The sequence below is a fragment of the Colletotrichum paranaense genome, assembly GCF_030867605.1.
Source record: "Colletotrichum paranaense strain IMI 384185 chromosome Unknown Scaffold_1.1, whole genome shotgun sequence".
NCBI classification, from domain to species: Eukaryota; Fungi; Ascomycota; class Sordariomycetes; order Glomerellales; family Glomerellaceae; genus Colletotrichum; species Colletotrichum paranaense.
In genome coordinates, this window is record NW_026848959.1 from 1,424,084 (window position 1) to 1,451,257 (window position 27,174).

The 27,174-nt window shown below is 53.1% G+C and overlaps 10 protein-coding genes across 10 annotated transcripts; 5 read left to right on the plus strand and 5 right to left on the minus strand.

The window, feature by feature from the left end:
• Positions 1-4,494: 4,494 nt before the first annotated feature.
• CPAR01_00501 (uncharacterized protein) lies at positions 4,495-5,115 on the minus strand (the record flags this gene model as incomplete). The annotated part of the gene is made up of 2 exons (XM_060484792.1): positions 4,495-4,909; positions 5,063-5,115. 2 exons carry the CDS (start codon positions 5,113-5,115, stop codon positions 4,495-4,497), a joined length of 468 nt encoding a protein of 155 aa, XP_060355649.1.
• CPAR01_00502 (uncharacterized protein) lies at positions 5,116-5,424 on the minus strand (the record flags this gene model as incomplete). The annotated part of the gene is made up of 1 exon (XM_060484793.1): positions 5,116-5,424. One exon carries the CDS (start codon positions 5,422-5,424, stop codon positions 5,116-5,118), a length of 309 nt encoding a protein of 102 aa, XP_060355650.1.
• A 1,116-nt stretch (positions 5,425-6,540) lies between these two features.
• On the plus strand, positions 6,541-7,668 carry CPAR01_00503 (uncharacterized protein; the record flags this gene model as incomplete). Its single annotated transcript, XM_060484794.1, has 4 exons — positions 6,541-6,751; positions 6,841-6,930; positions 7,317-7,487; positions 7,520-7,668. The coding sequence occupies 4 exons, from the start codon at positions 6,541-6,543 to the stop codon at positions 7,666-7,668; spliced, it is 621 nt and encodes a 206-aa protein (XP_060355651.1).
• A 1,341-nt stretch (positions 7,669-9,009) lies between these two features.
• On the plus strand, positions 9,010-9,581 carry CPAR01_00504 (uncharacterized protein; the record flags this gene model as incomplete). Its single annotated transcript, XM_060484795.1, has 2 exons — positions 9,010-9,193; positions 9,226-9,581. 2 exons carry the CDS (start codon positions 9,010-9,012, stop codon positions 9,579-9,581), a joined length of 540 nt encoding a protein of 179 aa, XP_060355652.1.
• Positions 9,582-11,009: 1,428 nt separating this feature from the next.
• CPAR01_00505 (uncharacterized protein) lies at positions 11,010-14,801 on the plus strand (the record flags this gene model as incomplete). Its single annotated transcript, XM_060484796.1, has 1 exon — positions 11,010-14,801. The coding sequence occupies one exon, from the start codon at positions 11,010-11,012 to the stop codon at positions 14,799-14,801; it is 3,792 nt and encodes a 1,263-aa protein (XP_060355653.1).
• Positions 14,802-15,652: 851 nt separating this feature from the next.
• Positions 15,653-17,724, plus strand: CPAR01_00506 (xylan 1,4-beta-xylosidase; the record flags this gene model as incomplete). Its single annotated transcript, XM_060484797.1, has 6 exons — positions 15,653-15,836; positions 15,906-15,992; positions 16,077-16,484; positions 16,559-16,780; positions 16,847-17,322; positions 17,416-17,724. 6 exons carry the CDS (start codon positions 15,653-15,655, stop codon positions 17,722-17,724), a joined length of 1,686 nt encoding a protein of 561 aa, XP_060355654.1.
• Positions 17,725-17,784: 60 nt separating this feature from the next.
• Positions 17,785-19,486, minus strand: CPAR01_00507 (uncharacterized protein; the record flags this gene model as incomplete). Its single annotated transcript, XM_060484798.1, has 4 exons — positions 17,785-17,970; positions 18,028-19,065; positions 19,123-19,214; positions 19,270-19,486. 4 exons carry the CDS (start codon positions 19,484-19,486, stop codon positions 17,785-17,787), a joined length of 1,533 nt encoding a protein of 510 aa, XP_060355655.1.
• A 338-nt stretch (positions 19,487-19,824) lies between these two features.
• Positions 19,825-21,322, minus strand: CPAR01_00508 (uncharacterized protein; the record flags this gene model as incomplete). The annotated part of the gene is made up of 5 exons (XM_060484799.1): positions 19,825-20,248; positions 20,338-20,588; positions 20,652-20,680; positions 20,735-21,226; positions 21,286-21,322. 5 exons carry the CDS (start codon positions 21,320-21,322, stop codon positions 19,825-19,827), a joined length of 1,233 nt encoding a protein of 410 aa, XP_060355656.1.
• Positions 21,323-21,903: 581 nt separating this feature from the next.
• CPAR01_00509 (uncharacterized protein) lies at positions 21,904-23,801 on the plus strand (the record flags this gene model as incomplete). Its single annotated transcript, XM_060484800.1, has 7 exons — positions 21,904-22,141; positions 22,197-22,225; positions 22,283-22,486; positions 22,552-22,851; positions 22,931-23,257; positions 23,304-23,414; positions 23,472-23,801. The coding sequence occupies 7 exons, from the start codon at positions 21,904-21,906 to the stop codon at positions 23,799-23,801; spliced, it is 1,539 nt and encodes a 512-aa protein (XP_060355657.1).
• A 1,177-nt stretch (positions 23,802-24,978) lies between these two features.
• CPAR01_00510 (uncharacterized protein) lies at positions 24,979-25,864 on the minus strand (the record flags this gene model as incomplete). The annotated part of the gene is made up of 3 exons (XM_060484801.1): positions 24,979-25,353; positions 25,423-25,566; positions 25,799-25,864. The coding sequence occupies 3 exons, from the start codon at positions 25,862-25,864 to the stop codon at positions 24,979-24,981; spliced, it is 585 nt and encodes a 194-aa protein (XP_060355658.1).
• Positions 25,865-27,174: the final 1,310 nt, after the last annotated feature.

The window sequence follows — 27,174 nt, forward strand, 5'->3', positions numbered from 1 at the left end:
TACAATGAACTCAACGCCCAGACCGTGTAAACAGACGGTCAGATCTTTGCTGGTAATTCAAACCGTTCATCAGAGATCGGAATACATTTCGGGTCCATGGTCTGGCGGCCCGGCGTCTCAAAATCCCGGCTCCGGAGCCGGGGGTCCGGCCGGCGCTGGCCTCATATCAATCGCCGGGCCGGGCAGAAGTATGTCTCGCTTCCGCAACTGGCACCAAGAGCGTTACACCGGACGTCGAGACAAGATAGCACAATACCACTTTGCCATCGATCGAACCCTGGATGTCCCACCTGGCGTGAGCCCTCGCCCGCCCATCCAATGTCACCTCACACCACCGCGTCGCCGACGCGCGACCCCATCGTCGCTTCCAATCATTGGCATTTCCCCTCTACAAGAGTCCCAACAGATCATACCACACCCATCGGATGTTCAGTGGACTACATACCAAACTCTAGATAGGTTTAGACGTAGCACGCCGGCCAGCCGGTGAGTGTTTGCCATCGCCTGCGGCTAACTACGTTCCCTTGGACTCGATCGACTCACGGACGAACTATCCCCAAGATGGGCTTATCAGCCGTAACTATGGCCGCTCATACCATCTCTTAACTTGGTCTCGACTTCTCAACGTCACCTCAAGAGGCATGGCATGCAATGCACGCCCCCTCCCAAATTCCCAATCTCTCATGTTCCGCCGTTCGACAGGGTCGGCCTGTGTGAGTTGTAATACCTACATACGGATACTCTGTGTACTGGTAATGGCATTCGTACTAGCGGCTCCAGCGGACGGAGGCTTACCCCGCCAAACGCCAATTCCACCGCCGACAGACGCGGACCGCGCCTTGAACCGCGTCGACTTGACACATTCGGGGAAATTTGTAAACAAAAAATAACATGAGCCTAACAAGTGGCATCAAACTTTGTGACCGTCATGTCCGGGCCCGCTGTTGAGCGATATTTTGCGCGAGAAAAGTCGGAAACCTTGCAGATAGGAGTCAAATGAACTTGACCGCAGTGCACTCGCTCGTGCAGCACAATCTTCGAAATTGTAAGCCATGCTATCCCAGGCGCACTCTCCTTTGGCAAGACTCTCTCAAGCCGGACTCAGAAGCGGTGTTACAAGCAGCGCAGAGAACAAGAATGGCGATCCAAGACAGGGCCGCAGTAATGCAACCACTTTCGGCCGGTAGTAACCTGTAGCACGTCCCCCGCGACCAGGTAGATCAAATTCCAGACCAAACCCGCCGTCTCGGGTTGCATTCCTCAAGCAGGGGTGCATAACAAGCATGGGGAGACTGGACTGGGCGACTCGATGGGCGGCACGTGGAGTGTGGGAGTCTTGCGGCCATCGGAGTGACGGAGCGGGAATCATCGCATGGCTTCTGCCATGGTAGAAACCAATCTTCCCAGCTGCTTCCCAGTGATGGAGGGTCCAGACTCTCGTAAGGAAAAAATTCTCTTGCAACCTTGACTCCATTGTTGCCATGCTTTTGTGTGCGGGCAGCCCTTTGGTTCAGCCCTGACATCTGGCTTTCGATGACCGTCCGATGGGGAGCTCAGGGTGACGGCCAAACTGGAGGGAGAGGTGCAAATCGCGGAGATTGGGGCGGCCCAGCGTGGTGCGGAAGCGAGATAACGTCGGCTTCTTAGCGCCGGCAAGGGGGAAATGGACGTGGGCGTATTCCGTACGGATGCGTAATGTTAGAAACGCTGTGCGGCTGCAGAGGTGATCCATCACTGAGCCATCCCAAACCACTTGCCTCTCGTGGTAACACGAATCGTGACTCTCGCCCCGGGGACTGCACAAGTCTTCGGCCACACGACTGGTCCAGGCTGTGGGGAGTCTTTCATCTTAGACCGTTTTACACATATTGACTGACGTAGCTTTCCTCCTTCGCAACGACCATGGTCAACTCTCAGTATCGACGAACGCATCCTGGAGTTTGGATCGTGGCGATGAAGTAGCTAGCATTCAAGGGACCTTCGACCCCGATAGTTTCGATCTGTCGGCGTATTCGCCAGTCTGGCTGGCCTCCTCTATATCCACACGGTGATGAGCGGGAGGCCATGTGCTGGATCATGGATGGGTGATAAATGTCCGTTCGCCCTGGATTGTGCCAGGATGGAGGCCGTCAAATTCTTGAACTTCGGGTCCGATCACGCCGCCGCGTGAGCCGTGTCCTTTCAACAAGATCGTGGGTCATCATTTTACAACCGCATCCCTCGGGATTTTCTGTGCCGTCATCAGTCGATGCCACGTTGGCCCCCGTTGCTCGTCCGTAGGTGCTCCGTTTGGTCGTCAATCTCTTGAATATCCCTCGTCTTCCCCAGCGATCAGCTCCGGGTCAGCCTTGCCAACAACATGCCGTTGAGTGGACCTGGAGACACGTTCTAGCGCGAACAATGGAGAGGAAAAAACATAAGTACTCCGTAAGAAAAAAGCTTTGGACCGTCAAAAACCAATCGTAAATCTTAAAGACTGAGAACGGCCCGGCTGGTCGAGCGTCATTATCAGACGAACTGGCGCACGGCACATCTTTGATGACTCCATTCTTTCTTCAGTCAATCAAGATGCGACAACCTCAATCTGCGGCTGCACCGGGCCATATCGAACCCAGGCCGCCAGCGTTCATGCCGTGCTGCAGGACCGGGAAAGTCCTTGGAGCAGGCGGGGAAACTGAATCTGTGTTTCTTGTAGCGGGAATTTCCCCTTGGCCGTCAAGGCTTTCAGTGCTCCGTCAGCAGAAATCTCGCACCCACATGCCCATCAAACGTTGATTACATTCGATTCGTGCTCAATCTCGATGGTCCAGGTCATCTCAACTTGGCTGACGTGTGTTGGTCTAGCAGGGCTCGGCCAAGCATGCTGCACCGCCGCCGACAAAGCGACCTGCGCAAGGCGCTGCCGCAGAAGCAGCGCCTCTGGATCTGATGAATCGTTTCTGAAGGATCAATCTCGCTGAGTGCTGCCAAGAAAGTGTGTATTTGTTTCTTCAATCTCAAAGAGTTGGACCCGTTGGTAATCTAGGGCTGCGATCCCACTCGTTGGGCCAGTAGCTTTCCCGACCGAACAGCCGACAACCACTCGGCTGGGATTCAGGGTGGACTCGCTTAAGAAATTGCACCTTTACAGAGTCTGAGTCTGCCCATCTTCATATCGCAAAGTATTCCTAGCCGTTGGGCTGAACCGTTTCTGTACGAATAAGCAGTTATCGACTCGCCGACAGCAACGGCAGCTCCGGCGTTCCAACTTCCATACAAGTGTGAAGCATCGCCTTGGCCGGGATCTGCCATGAATGAGATCTGATGACAACATCTGGTTCTCCGTACGGGCACAAGGACGCGCTAGGGCATAGCAGTGCAGAAGTTTCCGACACTGTACGTCTTGCAGTGCAAGATAGTTTCTTTTCCAGCATCAGAATAATCATGCTGTATGAAGCTGACGCCGATCCGATTCGAGAATGGGTGAGGCTTCCGGCGTCTTCACAAGCTGCTCGCAGGCTTGATATTCGTGCCGCGCTTCGTCCACAGCAGCACGAAGAATGACCGGCACTTTTCTTCAAGCTTCGCAAGAACGAACTGGCAACCGACGAAGCCAGCTGAGCTCACTGTCCAGATGGCAAGATTTAACCCAACCAGCAAAGGCAAGGAGCTACGATCGCCGCTGCAAAGGTAAAAGTGCCAGGCACGGCTTGCTGATTGGCCGCGGAAGCTGGCGGCCAGGTCCGCAGGGATGGTCCAAGAGAGAAAGTGTCGGGAGCCCCTCTTCAAAATTTCGAAAGGGGGTGGGGGAAAAAAGATTGTCGCTGTCTGCCTCTGACGGCGTCCGTTTGCTTGGCTAGCGGGGAGTTTGAAAAGTTGACGGCTGAAGGCCAAGGGATCGCTGTCCGTCTAACAGCAAGAAGCGAGACACACCCCCGTGAGCGAAATTGTGTGCTTTGCATGAATCGTGAAGTCGTTGTGTTTCCAAGTCAGACACTGCGGAGTACTGCACTGAGTAGATGCTATGAGGTGAATTCGAGCCAATTCTAACGTATTCGTGGGCGAAGATGTTCATCCAGTGGGACCAAGAGGCTTCGAGGTGTCTTCGTTGGCTAGCATTGAATGCGCACTGAATGCCAATGAATCGAGATGACTAGTGTTGTCCAGTGGGAGAATTCTTGTTTGTTTCCTGATCATGCGTAAAGGTCGTCTCGCCTTGGGGAAAAGAAGCATGCGCAGCTCGGAATGTCTTTCTCTCCAATGATGACCATACGAAGCATTCGTAGGGCAGTTATGGGCTGTAGCTAGTAGGGCCGGAACCTCTATTGCAATCGACAGCCGTTTGTTCCGCAAGACCACTCAGTTGCCGTGCCGTGGCGGGCTCAATAAGCCGGGATGTCGGCCGTAGTTCGAGCCAGAACAAAACCGGACCAGGCACGCATTGCCACCTCCTTTCTACCGCACAACAGACCAGGTCCACGGGGATGCAGTTGGTAGTCTCGTTGATGTGTCGAATCAACCTCCTTTCAGCCCCGAGACATGAATAGGTTGAAACAGAGCTCGATTCGAAACTAAACGGCCCAAAGCCAGCAAGGACGGGGAAGCCTGGTGATAGGCAACCCGCTCAAATTGCAGCCGAGCTGAAGGTTTGCCCAGGACGTCTCGAGAGCTGAAGAGAGAGAGGGCTGGAATGCAAGAAGCGCTGCATTGGATTACAGCCGAAACGCGAATCTGACGGAAACGCGGGGGGTTGCATGGCGGCACGGGTGATGTGCAAAGTGGGCGCGGGCCAAAGCTGCCCTGGTAAAGCGTCTCGGCCACTTGGCCCAGGCTGTCGTTCGAGGAGACCAGGGTGCCACAATGGACATTAGTGATTGTCATGGCCTTCGCCAGTCTCGTAGACGACGACAAATAGTTGCTGCGCGTGAGCCTAAGCAAAACAGAAGCTGATGTTTGTGTAACTGCTCGTATCTTTTCATCTGCTGACATCGCTCGGTAGTGCCTAGGTGAGCAGACATCGAGATCGTGCGGCTGGTAGATTGAAAAGTTAAGAGTCAAAAATAGGGGTTGGTCGAGGGAACACCAGCTGACCGAATCTTGAGCGGATCTTGAGTGGCGGCGCCGAGGGCACAGCATCTACAAACACAGCACGCGAGATGCAGACTGACGACAATGGCGCAGATACCACCGCAGTTCCTGTATCTCATTGAATCTTGCGCCGATCAGCAAACACCAATTTGGCTTGGCCAGACACCAGGTATGAGTGCAAGGCTCTTGAAACAAACTGCAGGATGAGGGCAGCAGAGTATCTACCTGAACTTCTGCTGTGGTTCCTGGTACTGGTCTCATTGTGTTTGGTGCAATGACACCATAGCGGCCCTGGGACGATTTGAGGCTGAACCAATAGACCACGATAGACGGTTGACGAAATTGTGAGGGCCGCATCCGCCCCGTTATTTAGTTGAGAGTTGAGACACCAGAAAAGGGGTCCAACAGAAGACAAGAGTCGCGCATAAGATTAAGTCCTTGGCTATGTTTCTCAGGCGCTGTGCAACCACATTGTAGTTGTGAGTTTGGAGTCGATACGTTTGATCCGAAAGTCAAGTTGTGAAATGCGGTTGGGCATCGCCTTGCCCTGCGTACACTATGATTGCCGCTCTTGAAGCTGCAAAGCTAAGAACTGCCTGGGTTTGGCGAGCCTGGGTAGTGGCTTTCCACATGCTCTTGGATCCAAGACTGCATTGACTGGCTCTAGAGCCGGACATTATGAGCAGTGGACAAGAGCTTGCAACGGTTGGCGCTATAATATGGTTGGGTGGTGAGACATTTGGAAGAGTTGTGGCCTGTTAGTGCGCCCCTGGTCTCTTGATAATTTGGTCGACACGCCCCTCGTAGATGGTTGAGAAGTCTGTCATTTGTCAGTTCATTTACCCAAAGGCCTGGCTGATACGGATCTGACGCTTGCCCGGCTGGCCAGTGGTTTCTAGTGATCAGCGCGGAAGCATCAATGCAGGCAGCTCTAAGCATGTGCGCGCGTTGACTGGCAAGAAGCCTTGGGGCAGGTCGGACCAATTGCTTCTTTTTAAGGTTAAAGACCCTCGACCAGCACGGCGCATCCGTAGGTGGCTACGGAGCATACAGTAAAGCATCTGTCTTGGAACTGCTGAACCGTGTGCTTGCTGGTCTATGTTCAACGGTGACTGCTGGAGCTGCCGACGTGACCTGGAAGCTTGAGTACAGCCCGGCGCCAACAAGTAGAGTGATGGAGCGGCAGGGCGTACCTAGCCATGTATTTAAGTGCGGGACGCAGCTGACTCCCGTTTCTGCTAGAGCCACCCCTTGCCTGCGTCCAGCTCGGCGTTTGGAAGAGATGATGGCGATTAAAAACGAGTAGGCAACTCCTTGAACAACTTCGAACGGAACCAAATCGAGAGCAAGAGAGACAGTGACAGAGCCAGAGGGCCAAGAAGTACGCGGTGGATAAACAGAGGTTGTGGCAAGTGGCAACGACTTGCGAATGTGATAGGTATGCGAACTTGGTGAGGCGAAACGACGGGAAGCATGCGGGGGCCAGGCGATGGAGGGCACGAGAGCGGGCCGGGACTCTTTGAGCGGTGGGCGGATGACTTTGGGAGGAATCTAGGCGGCTTAATTGTCGATGTTTACGATGACTTTGACTCTCTTGGTCATGCGTTTCGTCCGTTTGTTGTCTTGGGCTATAAGAGGAACGGATGGGCATCGGCAAGAACAGACTTTGGTGACAAGCGCGCAGGTGAAAACGGCAACGGCTCGGAAGGGGTCTTGGCTGCGTTGCTGATCAAAGCTTGCGGGCGATGCGAGAGATGTTTCGCTGACTGGCAGCGTATGGTTCGATGGAAGCGCAAGCTCATGCCGTAGTAAGCCAGGGTGGTAGACTTTTGGTGATTGAGATGATGCGATTTGATGGGGTAGGTACGCGAGACTGTCGAGCTGTAACGGCTTTGTGCAAAGACAGCCATAGCCGTGCCTTTTGAGGTTGACAAGACTTTTGAGAATGGGCAAATGCTTCCTCTTCCTCCTAGTTGCTAGAAGGGCGGAATCAAGGCGGCTATGGCGGTTATTGTGGTCGTTGATATTGAAGGAGGCGTCGATCAAGAGGATGGAATTTGGGGCGGTGTCATGTGCGTTCTCTGGCGTGCGCTCATGTTCCTTCTTCGCTCCTCTGGTCCAAAGGCGTCGTGGCGATGAGACTGATGGTTTGTTTTGATGATGAATCCCTACTGGCAGACCGAGACATTGAGGGTCGAAGACCGAAGACGAGGGGGGGGGGCGTAGGTATCTCGTCAAGTTGTGTGGAGGAGGATGGAGGACTCAGGAATCTGCCCGTGAGTGGGAGTGGTGGTTCCAAGGTGGGCAGATTGAGATGGAAGGAACTCTCACAATTGCTTCCTTCCAAGTCCAGTCAGGGCACTTTCTGTCCCATCCAAGCACCCAAGGCAGGTGCAGACAAGGCAGGATGGTACGCACGAGTACCTGCATCAACGCATCTGCACATCTGCAGCTTCACCTGCCGTTGGTGGCACAGGCAGGCACAGGCACGCCCATGTTCTGCCGTCTGGTGGAAGAGCAGGAGTAGGTACGTATCCCTCGCTACTCGAGCTGACTAAGGAAAGAGCGGAGGAACTCAAGCAGTATTTACCTACTATGTAAGGGAAGTAGGAAGGAGGTGATCAGGAGGACGAGTGAAGCGTTTGAGGGCGCTTGCTTTTTTGGCTTCAGATCGTGCAGGAACATCTACATAGTACCATTGACGCCAATCATTCATTAACACTTGATGCATTGAACAAGACACTTCCCCTGCCTCGTGTCTGTCAACCAATTGATGCAATGACGGCAATTCATCACCCGCGGCTGCTGAAAAGGCCAGGAGTAGCAGATAAGCCGAGGGGAACATGCCGGCGTGCAGCGTGCCTGGCGTCCGGAGTACCTATGTATTACTGCGTAATGTATTGTCCGTACGTACCGTGTGGTACCTAAGGTACCTTACTTAGTAGGCGCGGGATGAAAAGAAGAGAAAGCAGCGAGAATCGACCCCACTTGCAATTTTGACATTTGAGTCTTCCACCCCTCCATCACTGCCCGGGCTGTTAAGCATAGTACGTACCCCTGGTTCAGCTGACATAAGGCCACAGAATCTGGGCGTGAAGCTGTTAGTGCTCGGCCGCGGCACACCACCACAATTCCGCAACGCAGCCTAACAGACGCCAACACCCCTTCACTTCTCAACGGCTTTCCTTGTGTCTGCTGCCCACCAATGAGTGACCCAGCTTCTGTCCGCGCTACGCTCTGCAGTGTCTGCACACAGTGAGGTAGCGACGTAGCGTGCAGTGTTCTATGGCTAGCCAGGTCCCTTGCATTTCGCATCCGGGGCCAGACCCAAGCCAGACAAGTGCCAGGAACAAAATGCCAGGGGCACGGGGAGTCGGGCGTGCATTTTGCAGCTGGCTGCCAGGAACACGTTCAACCATACTCGGTATGTACAAGTAGGTGAGGTACTGAGCCAGGTCGTGCCAGGGCACTCACTCCAGGTCGGTCCACTGACAACCTCAGGGGGCCTCTTTTGAGTGTCCAGCCGGGGCCAATCCCGCTCCTCCTCTTCCTCTTTTCTCTTAGTGCCGCCATCGTGCCTCTCGAATGAGTCTCATCCCTCTCATCCCGTAGCCCCGTCCCTAGTCGACTCTCCTGTCTGGTGAGCCGATGAGATGACGACTGTTCCAGCGCATTACCTGTTAGGACGGCCATGAGAGTAGTGAGCGGGGGCACTGGGAATTTGTTCTCTTTTCATCCAGTGGACCTGGAGTGAGGATATTTTGAGCCCTAATGTTAGCCTCACCTCACTCCAATACTCACACGTACTTACATCCACTATGTAGTGAGGTAGTGTAATGCTCACACTGTCGATTCACTCTCATCAGTGAGTGACCACTCACACTCACTCATTCCCATTCCCAGGTTCCCACACTCACAGTCCACACTCATAAACCCAATCTCATGATTCATCCCACACCCCTCTCACCCCCCATGCTCCCCCACCCCCTGCCTCGACCATCACCATCCGTCCCGTCGTGCAGCCACAATCCCAGTCCGCCTCTCCCCGTCCACGCCGTTCTCCCTAACCTCGCACACCTCGTCCTGTTCACAACCCTCACACCTCTCTTCCTCCTTCACACAGTAGGTATGCTCACATCGACGAATCTCCTCCTCCTCTCCCCTGTCGCCCTCACACCGTGACACCCACAAACCACCCCCGTTCGTGGCTCGGATTCTCCAATTTCTTGTGCCTGTCACCCTGTCCCTGCACTGCGTCCGCAATTCTTCTTTTCCCTCCTTTGGGCTCCTGGGTCACTCCTTTCTCTCCCGTCACTCGCAATCCAATCCGATCCTCGTCCTCACCCCAAGACAAATCGTCTCCAGTCGTTCACTTTGGCTTCCATCGGCCTTCCTTGCTCCTCGCCTACCTTCATTCTCCCCCCTTCTCTTGCTGCCCTCTACTCTTCCCTCTCCACCGAGCCACGAGCCTAGCTCTGAATCCGATCAGCGTCTCTACTAGTACACTAAACTGAACCCAAGTCACTCGTTGCTTTTCTTTCTCTTCTTCTCCTGGTTTCCCTTTTGTTTGCCTGCCAGGAAGAAAACCCAGGTGACGGAAGGAAAAAAAAAAAAGGTTTCCCAAGAGAGGTTCCCACGTTCCCACCCGAGTCCTTCTTTTCTCGACACACACAACATACCTTACTCTCTCACACACACTCGCTCTCTCTCTCTCTCGTGCGCCTCTTCCTTTCCGCCGTCTTTTCGATTTCGAGTCTTCCAATACGACAATATCGACGCTACTCGCCGCCCTGTCTGGTTGACCTCGCCTAAAAAACCAAATTCGAACGGCATTGCGAGATCCAGTATCTCTGCAACCTTTGGACCACCCGAACAAGATCACTCGACCGGGATTGTCGAATTACCCCCGACGGGATTTCTCCCTTTCTTATCAGCAAACCGCGATTCAGCCATATTCCACCTCGTCTCCCCACGGGATTTATCCACCTCGCTCGCTACTGCCAACACGTTACGACTGGTTCCTACACCTCGTACAGTCACCAGACTAATTTCGACGCATCTCTCGCTGCCGCCAGCCTATTGCGCAGGACACCATTGGAATCTGTGTACGACCCTGGACTTGGAGGAAACAGAAGAGTCTGATCTGGTGTACACAACACACCATTCCTTCCTCTCGACTTGACGCTTTGGATTTTGTCGTCCAAGCACATCTCATCTTCGCCAGCAACTTTCTTTCTCGCTGAGACGCTTGAAGGAAGGAGGATCGACGCTGCTTTGGGTCTCCAGGAGCAAAAAAAAGGTCTACATGCGACGTTGACAGCCTGGACACAAACTCCATCTTGCTGAAACACTCCCGACACAGCGACATCTCTGATCCAGGTACGTTTCTTGCTCGACTTATTTGCTCTCTCCATCTTTCCCATGGCCCGCCGTCCACGTACCCGCCCCGTCTTTGATATTTGTTGCATTTTCTCCCAGAAACCCCAGCAGACGCTTTCATCCCAAGGTCCCAGCTGCGACGAGGCTCAAGCACAGCTTTAAGCGTCTCCGACGCCTTACTGAACTCAATTGCTGCTTGGCCGCCCCCAAAGGCTGAAGAAGCCGTCTAGAGCTGAGACCGGAACGTGGTCGTGTGTCCAAGGGTTCCTGTCAAATCTTTGCTGACGATTCTGCTATTTGTGTCTAGCCATCCCGCATCTCGACTTCAGACGCACTCTTGGCCAATCGTCCCGAGCGAACATTGCCCGTTTCAAACAAACTTTCGCTCTTCGTCCCAACTTCTCGATCTACCATCCCAACCACCATTAATGGACGCCGCTTAATGAAGAGCACCGACGCTTAAGCTTGATAAAATCGCTTTGAGAAGGGAAAAAAAAAGGAACTGCTCGTCGACCCTACGCACACAGCTTCTCTGCCGACGAGGCAGAACACGATAATACACAATGAACAGATTTCGCACCAAGAAGAGGGCGAAGGATGATGCCGCCTCTTCTACGCCTCGGGCCTCCCACGAATCAGAGTCTCCCGCACCATTCCGTTTATTTGGCAAGGGAAAGAAATCACAAGAAGAAGAGCCTAAGAAGGAACTGGATCTCGAGAATGCCTTGCCCCACAGCGATGACTTCCGCACGAGTCTTCTCATGACTGGGCTTTCTGCACGGTTCTCTATGCTGAGAGAACAAGACGACCCGAACACGAAAATCGGCAAGGCCAGCGACGACAGCGTTCTGTTTCCGAAGCGCCAGTCGAGGATGTTAGACTTTGGCTTTGGGCCTGGTCCCAACGGACTGTCGGACATCGCCGAGGTCGAGTCAATCAGAAAAGAAGTGCCATTTAACCGGATGGATTCTTACCACTCTGCTGATGGTAACTCCATCTCGGGAAGTGTCATGGACCGAGCCAAGCCGGGAGAAGGCAACAACCTTTTTGGTGGACGCCAAAAAGTGTACAAGCTTGGTTCTGGTGCTGTTTCCACCAAGAACCTCGACGGCGGTGGCATGAGTGGACGCGTTCTCTATGATGACGATGTTGCAAAGTCAGCCTTCCAGAAATGGAGGCAGACGGAGAAGTCTAAGCAACCATTTGACGACGAACAGGACCAGAAGCCCTCGAGTATCGATCTCCCTCGCGCGGAATCACCTCCACCGCTGGGCTACGACCGCAAGAGAGAAACCAACTCAACCACATCATCAACACCGTCACTAGGCCGCAATTCCACGGCCGCCACCTCTGTCATGTCCCAACCAACGTCAGCAGCAAAGGATTGGCAGTCGAACCCGACGGCACCAAGTTCGGCATCAGGCACGCCCAACCTTGACCGGAGCGTTACCCGAGCACGACGTCTTTACGAGACAGGACTCAACCATGATCTCCAGGAGCAACAATCTTCGGCTCTATCGCGAATGGACACCCTTTCTCGGCAGCGAACTCTAGGCAGCAGGACCCCCGACCTCCAAAACGGACCTTCACCCACAAGCAGCCTCTTCAGCGATCGTTTTGGCAATGAGAGGAGGATCTTGGCCAAGGGAAGCGCTCCGAACCTGCGATCCGCCAGTCCCCCGACCATGGGATCGCCAATTGTCCCCATGGATTTGGGCATCAACGTGCCCACAAACTCCGAACCCAAGTCTTCCTTTGGAGGTGCACCTCCTTTGAGCCCGCCCATCAGCGAAGGAGAGGAGAGTTCTGTTCTCCCCAGTGACCGGGGCAAGGCCACTGCTATGGGGCTGTTCCAAAAGCCTCTTCACTCCTACGACGAGTCTAGATATGCTCAAAGGCAGCTCCAACTCCAGCAAGGCCGAGAGACGCCGACCAACAGGTTCCGCACAGAGTCTAACGCATCACAAACTACCGGCCGATCCCGTTCATCCTCGTCGGCTCAGAGGCTGCCGGTTGAGAAACCCGAACAGATAATTCGTACAGAGCCGACAGTAAAGGAAGAGGAAGCTGGGCTGAGCTTTTACGACGATTCACTTTCTCCCCAGGATGACGCCACAAACCCAGCCGCTGCGTTCCATGGCGCCACAAGACGCCCTGCTGATCGCGACCATCCCGCACTCAGGGACTTTGCCGTGCCAACACCGCTCTCATTGAGCACCGGCGCGTCGATTGAGCCGTCGCCCGTGTCCGATCAACCTTTCACTGCCGTATCCGCCGAGACGACCAGCTCGCCTCAAGACTCTCCGACGCTCCCCTCGTCCGCCGGCCTCAGCGGAATGGTCCGCCAGCACCTGCGAACCGACAGCGCTACTTCATCCATCTATGGCTCAGCGCCGCAGACGTCCAACTTTGCTTCTAGGTTTCCTCTTGATCCATATGATCCCAAGTCTATGGCGGATATGGGAGTGATGGCCAACCCCTGGGAAGTGCAGTCGCCAGACTGGGCAAACCCGACGTTCAACGATCAGAAGGAACCGGCAGTTCCTGAGCCCACCTCGCAGCCTCATCAAACGCTCCCATCAGAGAACCAGCCAACCTCGGAGCGCAACACAGGGTCAAGCACCGAGATGGAGAAGGAACACGACGAGTTTGCCAACCAACTCGCTGACCGCGCGCGCCGAGTTCGTGAGAGACTGACTTCCTACGTGGAGTCAGATCGTGACAGCAGGTCCCTCTCACCTCACCCCGTCGATCGTACAAGAGAGCCATCGTTGCCCCGTCCGAACCCACTGGGCATCTTGAGACAAAAGACGAGCCGTGGTTCTTTAATTGATCGCAACCGCGAGAACCGCGTCGATAGCCAGCACTCAAAGGCCATCAAGATGCTTGGCCTTGCGACGTCAACCATCAGCAGTGCTCCTAGCCCAAACAAGTCAAGCTTCGAGGAGAAGGAACCCCAGTCGCCTGTCCAGGAAGAGCGCGAGAAGCCAGCGTTCCCCAGAGCTGAGACAGCGCCAGTCCTTCCCACGCACGAGCCGGAGAAGGACAAGGAGGACGACTCCATGCACGCTGGACTCCAGGCATTCAGACAAGCTAGGCGACGGCTGATGGAGGCTCAGAAGAGCCCGTCAAGTGTCCCTATCAATCCTGGTCAAATGCCTGGCTCCGCATCGGTTCCGATAGTTGGCCCGCCTGCGTCTAGAACCGCACCTAGTCGCGAGCGCACCCCCGGTCCGCGATCGCCATCTCGCGAGCGCCGGCCGCCTCCTGTCACCTACCAGCAGCGGGCACCCAGTGAGGAGCCGCAACCTAACAACGGCTCTGGCCGCGCGCCCTCCCGCCCTCCTTCTCGGACTGAACGGACTGAGCGTGACCGCAGCGGCTCTGAAGCTAGCAGCGGAGACCGGCCTCATCGCCCAGCACGCTTGCGTACCGGCACCATCTCATCGCCCCACGAAGAGCAGCGCGGCATGGTACCTCCTCCGGCAAGACCTCAAATGCTGAACTCGCCAGGCCTCCCGGGCACCAACATTCGTCGGTCTCCGATTATGCCTCCTCAGCCGTACCCAGCCGGAGCGGGTCAAGGAAAGTCTCTCGATCGGTCTGCATCCCAGGGCAACCTGGCAGTCCAGTACCGCCGACGGGGGCCTGAATCCGGCCAGCCTTCGCCCATTTCCCCAATGGCTCCCATCCCGTCGCCGTCCATTCCCGTCAGCCAGTCTTCACCGGCTTTTGTCCCCTCCCGCCGACCTTCCGCACCTCCTGTGCCGTCGCCCAACATGGAGGCTGCACCTGCCAACCGCCTCGACGAGTCGATGAAGAGAGTGGTCAGGAAGAAGGATATTTCTGAGCCAACCTTTGTCTCTTCAACCTCTCGCGTCCCAACTGTAGCTCTTCCTGAGACCTCAGAGTCCCGGTCCAGAAGCGGTTCTCGTTCGCGATCTGGCAGCATCCTCGGTGCTGCCGCCTCGACGCCAAATCTTCACGGCAGCGTGCACGCCAATATCAACGCTCCGCCTCTGCCTCCGATCAACCCGAAGCGTCGCAACATGATCGGTTCGATGATGGGCCGCCGAGGAGATGAAGACATGGGCGCAAGTTCCCCTCACCTGCCCTTCTCTCCTCCACCGATTCCCAGTGAGCACGGTGGCGACAGCCACAGCGCGTTCTCTGTGAGCGACGAAGAGGACGGCCCTGGTTCCCAGCGGCGCCGCCTCCGAAAGACCATCAGCGAAGCCAATGGCATGAACATGCGTGCCCGACTGACCCGGGGCAACAGCCCTCCCAATATGCCTGCGCCTATGGCTATGACAGGGGGCTTGAACAACGGAAACATGCCCGGCGGCATGATTTAAACACTCGCAACACAATCGCCACGAATCTCTTCATCATCTCTAATCATCTCTCAGTATCATTAAAATGGATGGCGGGGTTTAAAAAAAGAGAGAAAATGGACGTCACGAATCTATGAGAACGTTTTTGTATTCTTGCCATTGATTTCGCTTTATTTCAATTACCCCCAAATGTCGAACTCTACGACTACTGGGTTCCTATTGTATATTTCTTATTTCTCTTCATTCTTTCCTCTCTGGCGGAGGCACTTAGGTGCTCAGCTTTTTCCACGTTAGGCTCTCGGAGGGAGCATTAATAGGGCGGGGTCCTCGTTTTTGGGATGAGTTTGTCTGCGTTTTGGTGGCGGGCCTGGCGTCTACCATCTGGAGGACTGCAAGATCAGGTGGAAGGGCTAGTTCACAGTCATTTCGAGTCTGAAGAATACCGGAACGTTTCAAGGCTGTGGCTAGGGTGGGTTGGGTGGTAGTGCAAAGTTCGGAGTCTGATATACCATAGTAAGAGAATTGGGAGCAATCAAATTCATCAACATCAGCATCTGACAAGAAGTCCAAGTGATACGCACCGTGAGAATTGGCTGAGCCTTACAGCCAAGTGCAATTCGGACTTGCGATTATTGATTCTTCTGCGAGAAGTACAGCGTGATGTTCGGCGGAAATGCCGGGTTCATCCTCCGCCAGGTGGCCGGTGCTCGGGGGCTTGCTCCGGGCAATACGCCGGCTCCGCCAACACATGCCGATCAACTTCAGATGAACGCCTTGATATAGCCTCATCTGCACTGCAATGAATACAATCGAGCGGCATATGAACGGCTCAAAGTTTGATCAGAATCTCGACTAGGGGTAGAAAGCAGACCATGAAGATGCTCGTTGCTATGCGTGTGCTATTCACGCCGTGCCTTTTGCTCACACCAGCATGGGCGATTTGGAACCCCATCATCTCGGGCTTCAACCCTGATCCTGCAATTCTTCGGGTGAGGGATGATTATTATATTGCCACGTCGTCGTTCGAGTACTGGCCTGGGATGCCGATATACCACAGTAAGATCAACGATACCCATCCGTGCCTTTGGAGTGCTATATGTGCCATGTTGACAACGGTATGAATAGGCAAGGATCTGTCGAATTGGACGCTTGTTTCGCACGCCTTGACGAGGCCGGAGCAGCTGCAACTCTACGGCGCCCCAACCGGAGCTGGTACCACGCCCTCAAATCCTCCCCGCGAGCCCGCGTAGTAGGTGAATCGCCATCGGGAATCATCTCACTAACATCCCATCGCAGGCGCCTGGGCACCAAGCCTAGCCCACTTCCACAACAAATTCTGGCTCTCGGGCATGACGCGCTGGACCTACGACCCCGTGGCCCGCGTCTGGCCGCGGGTGTGGTTCATCTCCTCCCCGGACCTCGTAACCTGGTCTGACCCCATCTGGGCGGAGCCATGGGGCATCGACCCAGAGCTCTTCTATGATTCGTCGACGGCGAGGACGTATTTGAACCTGATGGCGCCGAACAATAATCAAGAGAGGCTTTGGGGGATTGCGCAGTGCGAGGTCGAGCTTTCGAGCGGAGCGTGCGTTGGAGAGTACAAGAGTCTTTGGAATGGGACGTTGGAGAGGAATGCGACGGCTAGGCCTGAGGGGCCAAAGATGTTTTCAAGGGGTGGGTGGTATTATTTGGTCATTGCTGAGGGTGAGTCTGTGATGGTTTTGTGATGCTGCTTTGCGTGTGATTGTGTGTGAGAGTGGAACTGACGTAAAGGGTAGGCGGCACTGATGAGTTGCATCGTACCTCGATTGCTCGGAGTAAGTCGCCCTCTGGACCGTTTGAGGCTTGTCCGCATAATCCCCTCATGTATAACGGACAATGGGGGGCCAAGAACTTGACCGTGCAGTCGACGGGGCATGCAACGTTTGTAGAGACTGCTGATGGGGAGTGGTATGCTTCCTTCATTGCGAGGCGGAATGTGAATGGCAGCTCGCCACTCGGTATGTGTTATTGACAGTTGTCTTCTGATGGACCAGCAGACGGGAGTGTTAATTTGACGGGTATAGGCCGTGAGACCTTTCTGGCGCAAGTGACATGGGAAAACGACTGGCCCGGCATCAACAACGGGAAGCCCATTATTCTCAGCGAAGAGATTGGGCCCAAGATAGGAATCAAAAAGACGCCAGCCCCTTGGGTAGACGACTTCTCCGGAAGGGAGCTTGATCCCTCGTGGTACCAGCTCCGAACGCCGTACGTCAAGTCGTATGATGTTGATAACGGGCATTTAGTCTTCAAGCCTAACGTCTTTGGCTTGAGTGATCGGGATCATCCCGCGGCGGTGCTGCGGAAACAGACGTCGTTGAACATGACGTTTTCTGCGGAGCTGCTTGGGTTTGAGGGCGTGTTGGGGCAGAGGATGAGAGTTGGGGTGTCGAGTTACTTGAGTGAGTTCCAGCACCAGGATATCGGTGTCAAGGGGTGCGATGGTGGGATTGGGGGTATGTGTTTGTATACCGAGGTTAGGAGGAATGGCACTGTGGATGTGAGTTCTTTCCACTCCTTGGGCTTCTCTTTTCTGGCTCTCAATTCTATGAAGTTCAACGATGACGGTTTGCTGACTGGATGTGAATGATAGTACTGGCAAAGACCCTTCAACTCATCGTCTCTGCTCAAGAGCGGGCTGAGACTTGATATCCGGGCTGAACCGTTGACATACCACCTGGGCTATAGCATCGGCGATGGCGAGCCGACGTACGTCGCAGAGATTGATTCGAGGTGGCAGGCTTTCGCGCCAACGGGGTATTACGTGTTCACTGGAGCATCTTTTGCGTTGTTTGCGACTGGTGAAGGTGAGCCGTGGCCTTTTGATGGGCCGAAAGTTGGGTTCACGCGAGTCGAGGAGAGGTATCACGAGGAAGACATTGGAGACTATGACCGTTGGTGAGATTTCTAGGCTGACTCAAAGTGATATGATCTTCGGATTCAATTCATGTTCAATTTGCAGTCACTCTCTACGAATTATATAGACATTGAGTGACTTTGGCTTTGGCAAATTGTAAGTGCGCACATCCCATTCCTCATCTGGGGCAGCGAGCTCTAGGCGGAACCGTCTCAGCAGCGCAGCCATGACTTTGCAAATTTCCATGACGGCGATATGGCGTCCTAGACATATGCGCGCGCCATGAGAGAACTTCGTCGTAGTCAGCATCGATCTCAAGAAGCAATGACATGGCGCGGGGCGACTTACATGCAAACAGCCATTCTCCATGTCAAACGCTTTTTCGGGCGAACACTCGAGCCAACGCTCCGGCCGAAACGCATCCGAGTCTTCCCCAAAGAGCTTCTTATCTCTTGCAACGACGAAAGGCGAGACGCTCACTCTGGTACCGCCCGGGAAGAAGCGGCCGCAGATGTAAGCTCCGCCTCGCGGTACATGGCGAGGGAGGGTGGTGGTGACGGGCGGGTGAATGCGAAGGGCCTCTTTGATGCAGGCCGCGAGGTACGGCATGGCCTGGTGGTTTGTTTCGCTGTACCTTGGCGGGTCCGAAAGTTTCCCTTTCAACGCAGCCTCGTCGATTTCGGCCTGTAACTTCTTGTAGGCCTTCGGGTTCTTGAGGAGGTGGTAGATGAAGGAGTCCATGGCAATTCCGGTGGTGTCTGAGCCCCCGGATAAGTTGACCACGGCATGCTGGAAGATTTCGCTATGCGGAAATTCATTAGGCCCGATCTTCTTCTGAGACTGGATGATCTTGTCCATGATGTCGGAGTGCACTGCATCCGGGTCCGCTTCACGCCTGTCCATCTCCTGCTTGGTGACATCCGAGATGACCAGCGCCGGAGGACTAAGGAAGGCGGCTACCAGCGGGTTTCCGAAGAGAAACTTGTGCAGCTCTGGCATCATGGCTACCGTGGATGCGTACTGGATGAAGCTATCAAGCACCTTCGTCATGTTACCCACGTCAGACTTGGTGTCGAGAAACCCGAGGCGTCGCGAGAAGCTCAGCTCCCCAACTACGTCAAAGGCGTACCACTGGAACCACTCCACCATGTTGATCGGGTCTTTGCGCTGCGACGGCGGAACTGAAGGGGCTATGGCAAGCTCATCCATGCACTGGATGAAGAGCGTCACGGTTGAGTCAACAAACTCTTCCAAGGCCATGAGGGCAGACATTGAAAATGCGGGTGCGACATTGCGCTTCATGCGCTTGTGTTCGACTGGATCGATGACGGAGAAGAGGTTGGCATCATCTGGTGTTGGGAAACCAAACATGTAGTACCAGTCTGTCTTTTTCGTGTTAGTGGTATTTCAACCACGCAATGTCTTTGAAGGATGCGGGCTCACCTTGACGAATCTTTGTTCATTATCAAAGATGATGGGGATAGCTTCCGGGTCTGCGATGGAGACTTCGTTATAGGCGATGCGGACGATGGGGCCTAGATCTTTCAGCTTCAACGATGATGGCACTCTCAAGTTGATCTATAGACTGACCGAGCTTCCTATGCGCTTCTAGCAAGTTCCTCTCAGCACGAGTCGACAGCACTTGGAGAACCTTGTTCCAGCGGCTCACCGTTGCTAAGAAGTTGACTGCAGGGATATCTCTGAGGCTAGGAACATAACGGCGATAGAGAGCGCGAAGGACAAAGATGGCCAGGCAGGCTGCGAACCAGTGGCTCGAAAGCACCTGGAGCAGGCTTGGAAATGACATTACGCTGTTTTCGTATTCGTGAAGCGCTGCCAAATTGTTGTTGGTTGTCGACTATGGATGAATTGAGACATCATGATATAGAGACTCCATGATTCGCTCGGTATCGGTAGCGGACTATTCCGTAGTCCTCTAGAGCTGTGTAGTTTCACAGTCACGCGTGCTAGGGGGAAATAGGATAGATCCATGGGAAGGCACTTTTGATGCTGTAGTACTGATGACCCTGCATATCCCACGTAGAGCTGTTGCATTGTATATATATCTCAAAAGCCTATATTTGGACCGATGTAACTCCCCGACTCGGACGCGCTCCACAAGCGCCTTAGGGAGCATGTCAATCGTTAAACATCGATCTTGGCAGCCTCTCCACCATATCTAGAAGTCACAACCGAGTAAAACAGGTTCCCCGCCGTCATGGTCAGGGCGGCGGAAACGAACTGTTCCTCCTTGGGGGACAAGATTCTTCCTTTGGCAAGCCTCTCCAGCTCCTCCTCCATCTGAGCCTCCACTTCCAGCTGGACGCTGTAAGTAACGGCCTTGGCGGCAGAGTAGGAATCCAATCCCAGAAGACGACGCACGACGTCGACCGCGTTGATCATGTAGCATACCTTGCCATCTTCAAGGGCCTTGAGCTCCTTGTCGAAAGAGGCCAGGTCATTGACCAGCGACACGTGGTCGCTAACCAAACGTAGGATCCTGGCCATTTTGGGATCCTCAATCACAACGTCGGACTCTAGCGAGAACTTCACACATGCCAAGATATACCTTGCAAACATTCGATTATTAGATGCGGGTCGGACCTTTTGTAACGTGGAGAAGCGCGCGCATGGGAGTTTGATGAAGGTCGAACTTACGGGACACCCGCATCAATGTTGCGGTAGGACAAGTAGTCTGCTAGGCTGGCGAAGTTCGACTGGGGCGGGACGTGTCGACAGAAGTCCGCCAGTCGGTCAATCACCTCCTGACCTCCGTTGCCGGCGATCTTGTCGTGACTCTTAAGTCCATCTACAACGTAACCGATGAGCGACTGCAGCTCGGACTTAGACTTTTCTTTCTCTCCGTTGGATTCAAGGCGACGGAGAAAGTCATCACGAACAACGCCGAGCTAGAATCCTGGATTAGTGATAACTCGGTGGTAGGGATCAGCTTGCAGGGATGGACATCGTACCTTGTCCTCGCTATGCATCTCCCATGAGTCTACGGAAGATTTCAGTAACCTCGGAAGGCAAACAGGTGCGCATTCTTACTTACCGTCAAAGATGACAATGAATACAATGGTGGCTGCGAGAAGGCGGGTTCTCTCCTTGTCTGCTTCAGGGAACAGGTACGTGGCAAACTTGGTAAAACGGTCCTCTTCCGGTAGCAAAAGTTCGTGAGAAGCAATCTTGGCAAGGGATCTGCCGTTAAGCTTGACAGCAGTGAACATGCTGGAGTCAGTGCTGAACAACTCCAGCAGCTCTGAAGAGATTCTCAGGCCGGCCTCCCAGTGGCGGCTTTGACGTGCCTTGGGGAATCCCGTCGGCCAAGGCAGACCAGCTCGAACGGGGAAGATGTCAAATCCATTAACATCAGTAGGCTCGTCTTCTCCGTCAGTCGAAGGGGTACGGCACTGCTGGAGCCGCTCGTATCCAGCCAACGGGAGTAGAGAGGTCTTCAGATCCAAATAAGGAGCATCGTGGAGCCAGTTGTAGGCGTACGCAATTTGCGAGACATCTTGCAGATTCTCCAGGGCGCAAATGTTCCCTGTGAAAGCATGAGAATGGGATTATATGGTGTAATACGGCACTAAGACGTGAGCTTACCGTTGACGGAGGACACGCTCAACTTTGATGAAGGCATTTGGGGACTTGGTTATTTCGTTTTCTTGACCTGGTGTGTAGTGTTACATGAAAAACCTTCCCCGTCAGTCGTTGAATTTTGACCCTCTTATACCCTGAAGCTCATGAGCTACCAGACCGCCCATAATCATGAGAAACCGGGCCATGACTTAGAAGTGAGGTTGTCAAAGGCATGGCTAAACCACGGAAGAGCGTCCCGGGGAGTTTTGCAGGGGCCGAAGATCCATGCAGCGGCCATATTAAAATGGAATGGATCTTGCAGAATAGCAATATTTGAGTTTCTTGGACGTGACTCGAAACGTAGGGGTGGCTGATAAGAAGGCTTGGGTTACTGCTGCCAGGTACTTTTGTTTACATGGCTTCCAAAGTAGTATCATAGAGGGACCCGCAGCCCATTTACAACGAAACATCCTTGATAGGAAGCAGTTCAGACCCTGCTTGTCTTCCTAACGCTAGAGGGTTTTCATATATAATAGGATTCTTAGATTTTGGTCCGCCTAATCGCTGCCGCAGTGCCATATCTTGATTCTTGAGCTTGTTGTTAGAATCGTCTGTTCAAATCCCATCTTACGCCATCTCACAATGGCTTGGAACCATACCAACCTCGTTCTTGACGCCCTGAAGTCTGGCATCATCTTTGCTACCAGCCTTTGGGTCTTATTTTGGCTTGCACAATGCATTAGAAACATCTATTTTCACCCACTCTCCAAGTTTCCAGGACCAAGATTAGCCGCGGCCACCAGCTGGTGGTCGACATATCAGCAGACTATTGTCAATAGATCGATGCATCATATTTGCATAGATCTCCACGCTAAATATGGTACTGAGCTGTCCCTGACTTCGCGTTAATTGATCATTCTGACCTCTGAGTGCAGGAGATATCGTCAGAATTGGACCCAACCGGGTAAGAAGCTTGAAGCTTGACGAGCTCTTGAGCGCATGGTTACTAATAACGATATAGCTTCACTTCAATCATCCTGACGCATACTCTGGGATCTACCGCACCAAGTTTGACAAAGATCCGTTCATGTACGCTCTTCTAGGTGGCGACGGCGCCACTGTCACTTTTGTCAAACATCAAGACAACAAAAATCGCAAGGACATTCTCCATCCATTTTTCGCCAAGAGCTCTGTATATAACCGAGAGCAACTGATACAAGAAAATGTAAGGACTTTCTATCACACCTAATCAAACTCCTCCGTCCTATCTCTCATCGAACTGGTGTTTAGATCGATAAGTTCTGCTCAAACTTGGTCAAGCATCACGAGAAGGGCGTCTCTGTCAACATGAGTCTCGCTTTTCGGTGTATCGGCCTAGAGACAATCACGTCCATCTGCTTCGGCAAATCGGCAGCTTGCTTCGAGCATGAAAATTTTCATAGTCCCATTCTGGAGTCAATGGAAAGTATTGTCGCCTGGTTCATGGTGTTCAAGCACTTCTGGCTGGTACGGCAGCTCATCCTGTGGGTACCGGAATGGGTTGGCCTTACCTTCTTCAAAAGCGGTGTGGCATTCGCGCAGATGAAAAACGTACGTGTGTTGTCCGTTGCTTTTAGATTCTAGCACCCCCATTAGTGAAGACTCCGAGTAACAATTTTCTCGGTTTTAGATGTTTGCGGAACAAATCGACAACATCAGGGCTAATATAGGCAAGCCCAGCCCGGATGAGAAACCGATCATCTACGGTGCCCTCACAGATCCAGAAAACTATAGCCCGACCAGACCTCCACCATCTCGTGCCTCATTGATGGAAGAGGCAATTGCACTTGTCATCGCCGGAACCGACACAACTGGAGCAACCATGACGCTTGGCACGTATCATCTGTGCAAGCACCCGGAGAAGTATGCGAGATTGAAGGCAGAGCTGAAGGAAGTATGGCCTGATCTGAAAGGCCCTACCCCAACGGCGCAGCAGCTAGAGAAATTACCCTACTTGGTAAGTGTTATACCGTCATTCCTGAATAAGCCTAACACGAAGGCAGACATCGGTCATCAAGGAAGCACTGCGGATGGCGCCGACAACTACCTCTGAAAACTCTAGGCTCGTGCCTCCTCACGGAGCAAGGATTGGCGGAGCAGAAGTCCCCGGAAATGTGAGTCTTGACCTGATACAGAGTAAGTGATTAACTGAAAATTGACACGAATTCTAGACGATTGTTAGCATGGGAGTCTTGTTCCCCATGCAACATCCGTGGGCATTCGAGACCCCCGATCAGTACATCCCTGAGCGATGGCTTGTAGCAGACGAGGCTGCTAAACAGAGGCTGGACCGCTATTTTGTTCCGTTCTCCAAGGGACCACGCAGTTGTCTTGGTATCAACCTGGCGTGGTGCGAATTGTACCTAGCTTATGCAAACCTTTTCCGTCGTTTCGAGCTGAGCCTAGACGGAACCAAGGACGATGATTTCGATTGGATCGATGTTGGTCTTGCATTGTTTAAGGGTCACTTGAGATGCTATGTAACTCCAGTCACAGAGTAAGGTAGATTAAGTAGAATAAACATTGCGTGTTTTCGTGTAAGTCATTAGTATTAACTTGGGTAAGCTATTCACCAAGTGAAGACGAGCTATCTACGGCACCTGGATCTGTGCTCTCAAGATAACCTCACCATCGCTCGACATATATCCCATCAACTGCGGAATGGCGTCAGTACATAGGTCTCCGGTTTTATCCAACGCTGATCCCTTTGTGAACTTTTTTATCGGGTGCGTTAGAGGTAATTAAGACGGTAATACTAGAAAATGATGAGGAAGAATACGTGATACGTTACTACCCCTCATACAGAATACGTATCTATGTGCTGACACCATTCCGCAGTTGATGGAATAGTCTGCAGTTCGCGATTCCATTGTCACACCCGGGTTACGGTTGTATTCTTAATTGAAACCACACATGCATTTCCAGGATTGATGATCCTTGGGTCATGTCGGGGGGTCCCGTACCAACTCCGTTTGAAAACCGAGGCCCTCGTCAATAAGTAGGAGTCAACATTACACTGCCTCGTTGCCGATGCCATGACTTGACAAAAGTTCCTGCAGAAGTCAGCCCTGGGATGCACTCTACATGCTCTTCAAATGCTCGACTTCGCATTCGCATTTGACCCACGTTCTCCTACCGGAAATCCGGCATCCCGTGGAGCCCGTAGCCCCCGGGGAGCGTTCAGCATTTCCGGAAGGAAGATCCTGGCAACCAAGTCAGATGCAAGGTCAGACGCGATGCGATTACATGTTATCCGTACGACATGTAAATCTCATGTAGCGTTTCAACAACAGCCGAAGTTGGCCGAAGACTATCACAGCATCTGGGGTGAAGGGAACTTCTGGCACCAGGGTCGCGAATCAGAATGATACTCTTGTCTGCCGACCGTAAGAAATCAGATTAACTTGGAATTGTACATCGGGCTTTCGTTGACCGAAGATGCCAAAGACGCCTAAACATGTTGAAATTTAATTGACTCATTGTTATGTTTCAAGGCAACGTGTAGGTATGCTGAGGCAAATAGAGACTCATAATCTCGGCTCGATTTCTCCTATCAAAACCCCCGCAGTGATCTACTTTTCTCAAGTATTGATATAAAGCAGCTGGAGAAGATGTCTGCAGACGTAAGAAGCTTGCCAGTGTGCCCATGGATTAATCCATCATGGCCCTCACAGGACTCTAAGCCTTCACAGGCTGACCGCTAGAGCTGACAGCACCACAGTTGCCGACAATGACATTGTGACTGCCGTCAAAGTTTTGGCCAGCAGACCAAGTCTTGCAGATATGGGCTGGCTGCTTCGGGTCGCTGCAGATGTCCACCCAGATGCAGTCGTGAGCGATAGCCTGCGCAAGGTCGGCGACGTGACCGCATGAGACCTCGAGGTCATAGTAGTTGTCATTACAAAGAGCGATGGCCGCTTCACCGACACACTGAGTACGAATGCACTGGCGAGCTCTGACCTTGCAACCTCCGTTGACGGCGCGGAGATTGTTCACGCCAGTGTTGACCTGAAAGCCATCTACCTTGCCCCACTTCTCGAAACAATTGGGGGCCTAGAGCATTATCTCGTCAGGTACTTGCTAGTCAAAGTGAAGATTTAGGACGTAGAACGTGGTACATACTCTCTTCTCGAGGGATCGCTTGGCGTTCTGGGCTTCATTGTAGAAGGCCGCGGCAACCTCAGGGGTGGCGGGAGTGCCATCCACATCGACGGTACCGTTGAAGATGGACGTTCCATGCTCCTCCTGGACCTTTGCTTCGATATCCTAAGGATGTTATAAGTAAGAGGAAAGTTCGGCACCACGAAGAAAAAGAAATCATCTTACGAGTAGGTCGGATCCCCAGACCTCAACCACAGGGCCGCCCTCTTCCAAGACTCCAACCCATCCGGCCTCGCCAATGGGGAAAGGTAGAGGTGCTTATTTGACTTCAACATCGCGAGGCTAGACACATCATGTCAATTATTTCTCAAACATTCGGCTTCTTGCTGGCACTCACCTCGCTAGGGATGGCTGAAGAGGCCGCCGTTGCGACGAGGGCAAGAATGACAGCGGAGGTCTTCATAATGAATTTTGAGAGCGAATAACGGTAAGTGAAGCTGAATTGGGGAAGAGAGCTGTGGTAGGCTTGATGATTCGAGAATTGATCTTACTTTGAACGAGATGGCCTCGACTATTTATATCCCTCTGGTTATGAACAAAGCCCGCAGTCATCGGCGCTGTGATAGATATCTGCAACGTGGAAGCTCAGAGAAATCGATGATTAGTCGTCGAAGAATGGAACTTTGGTGTTGAACGGGAGCTTTCCTGCCTCACGGCCCACTTGATTGAGAGTATGTATGCAAAGCTGACGGCTGCGGGAGTCGTGTTCATCTCAATACACCCCACTTATCGTGTGTGGGAACTTGGGTTTGGCTACTAGTAATGGCATCAAAGAGTGAGATTTATTCTGTTCCCATCCTTACGCTTGGAAGTATAGGCAATGCCACGCCCTTCGACGCGGACCAATCCATGACCCGGAACTTCTGGCGACCGGATCAAGTCAACATCGAGAGGGTCCACACGGGTGACTACGCCCTTGATGTTCAGCTTTGATCGTTCGAACAGTCAACTTTTACCCCCTTCAGCAAAGCAACCAGTTCCTCGGACTTCTCTTTTGGTTGTGGGATTGAACGTTTGTAAGTGGTGGAAAGTTAACTACCCCTGGAACTATCGGACTTCGGTTGTCACTTTGTGGCAACTGGCGACCCTCCCAAAATCATCCGAAAGAACTTAAATCCTTTTAAGCATATGAGCTTGTTTTCGAGCGACAAGATGCTCCGCGAGTGATTCAATGAGACAAAGCTGGGCACCAAGCAAATTATCTCGGTTTCTCGACCGCTGTATCATCATCTCAAGTTCCGTTTTGTTCAGCTCATAGCAAAGATTTTTGACAGCATTGAAGACCTTTCAAAATTTCTGCAACATGAGACGTGGTCACGCTGCCAACGGAAAATATTGGGACTTTCGTCGTGACCCCTGGCTACAATCCGGGGTTCGCTGCTGAGCCGCTTTCTCGGTTCGCCGGAGCCAGGGACGTTGCAAGGCTGCATCTAGGTTCGTTCCGAGGCGGCCGCGGGTTGAGAGATTTTTCTTCGGGTCTAGGCATGACCACGCCGCTTCTAGTTGTTGAGGGCGATTACAAATGGAGAAGGTGCCAAGACTTCCAGATCACCCGCAAACACCAAAGTTCTTCCAACGATGAATTTTGAATCGAAACCTCAATGCCGCAGACGGCCAAGAGAAATTTGATCCCAGGCCCATGTGTAAGTGAGGCGACGATGCCTAAATGAAACCGCTCAAGTCAGCCTGGTGGCCGGTCTTCAGAGCGTTTAA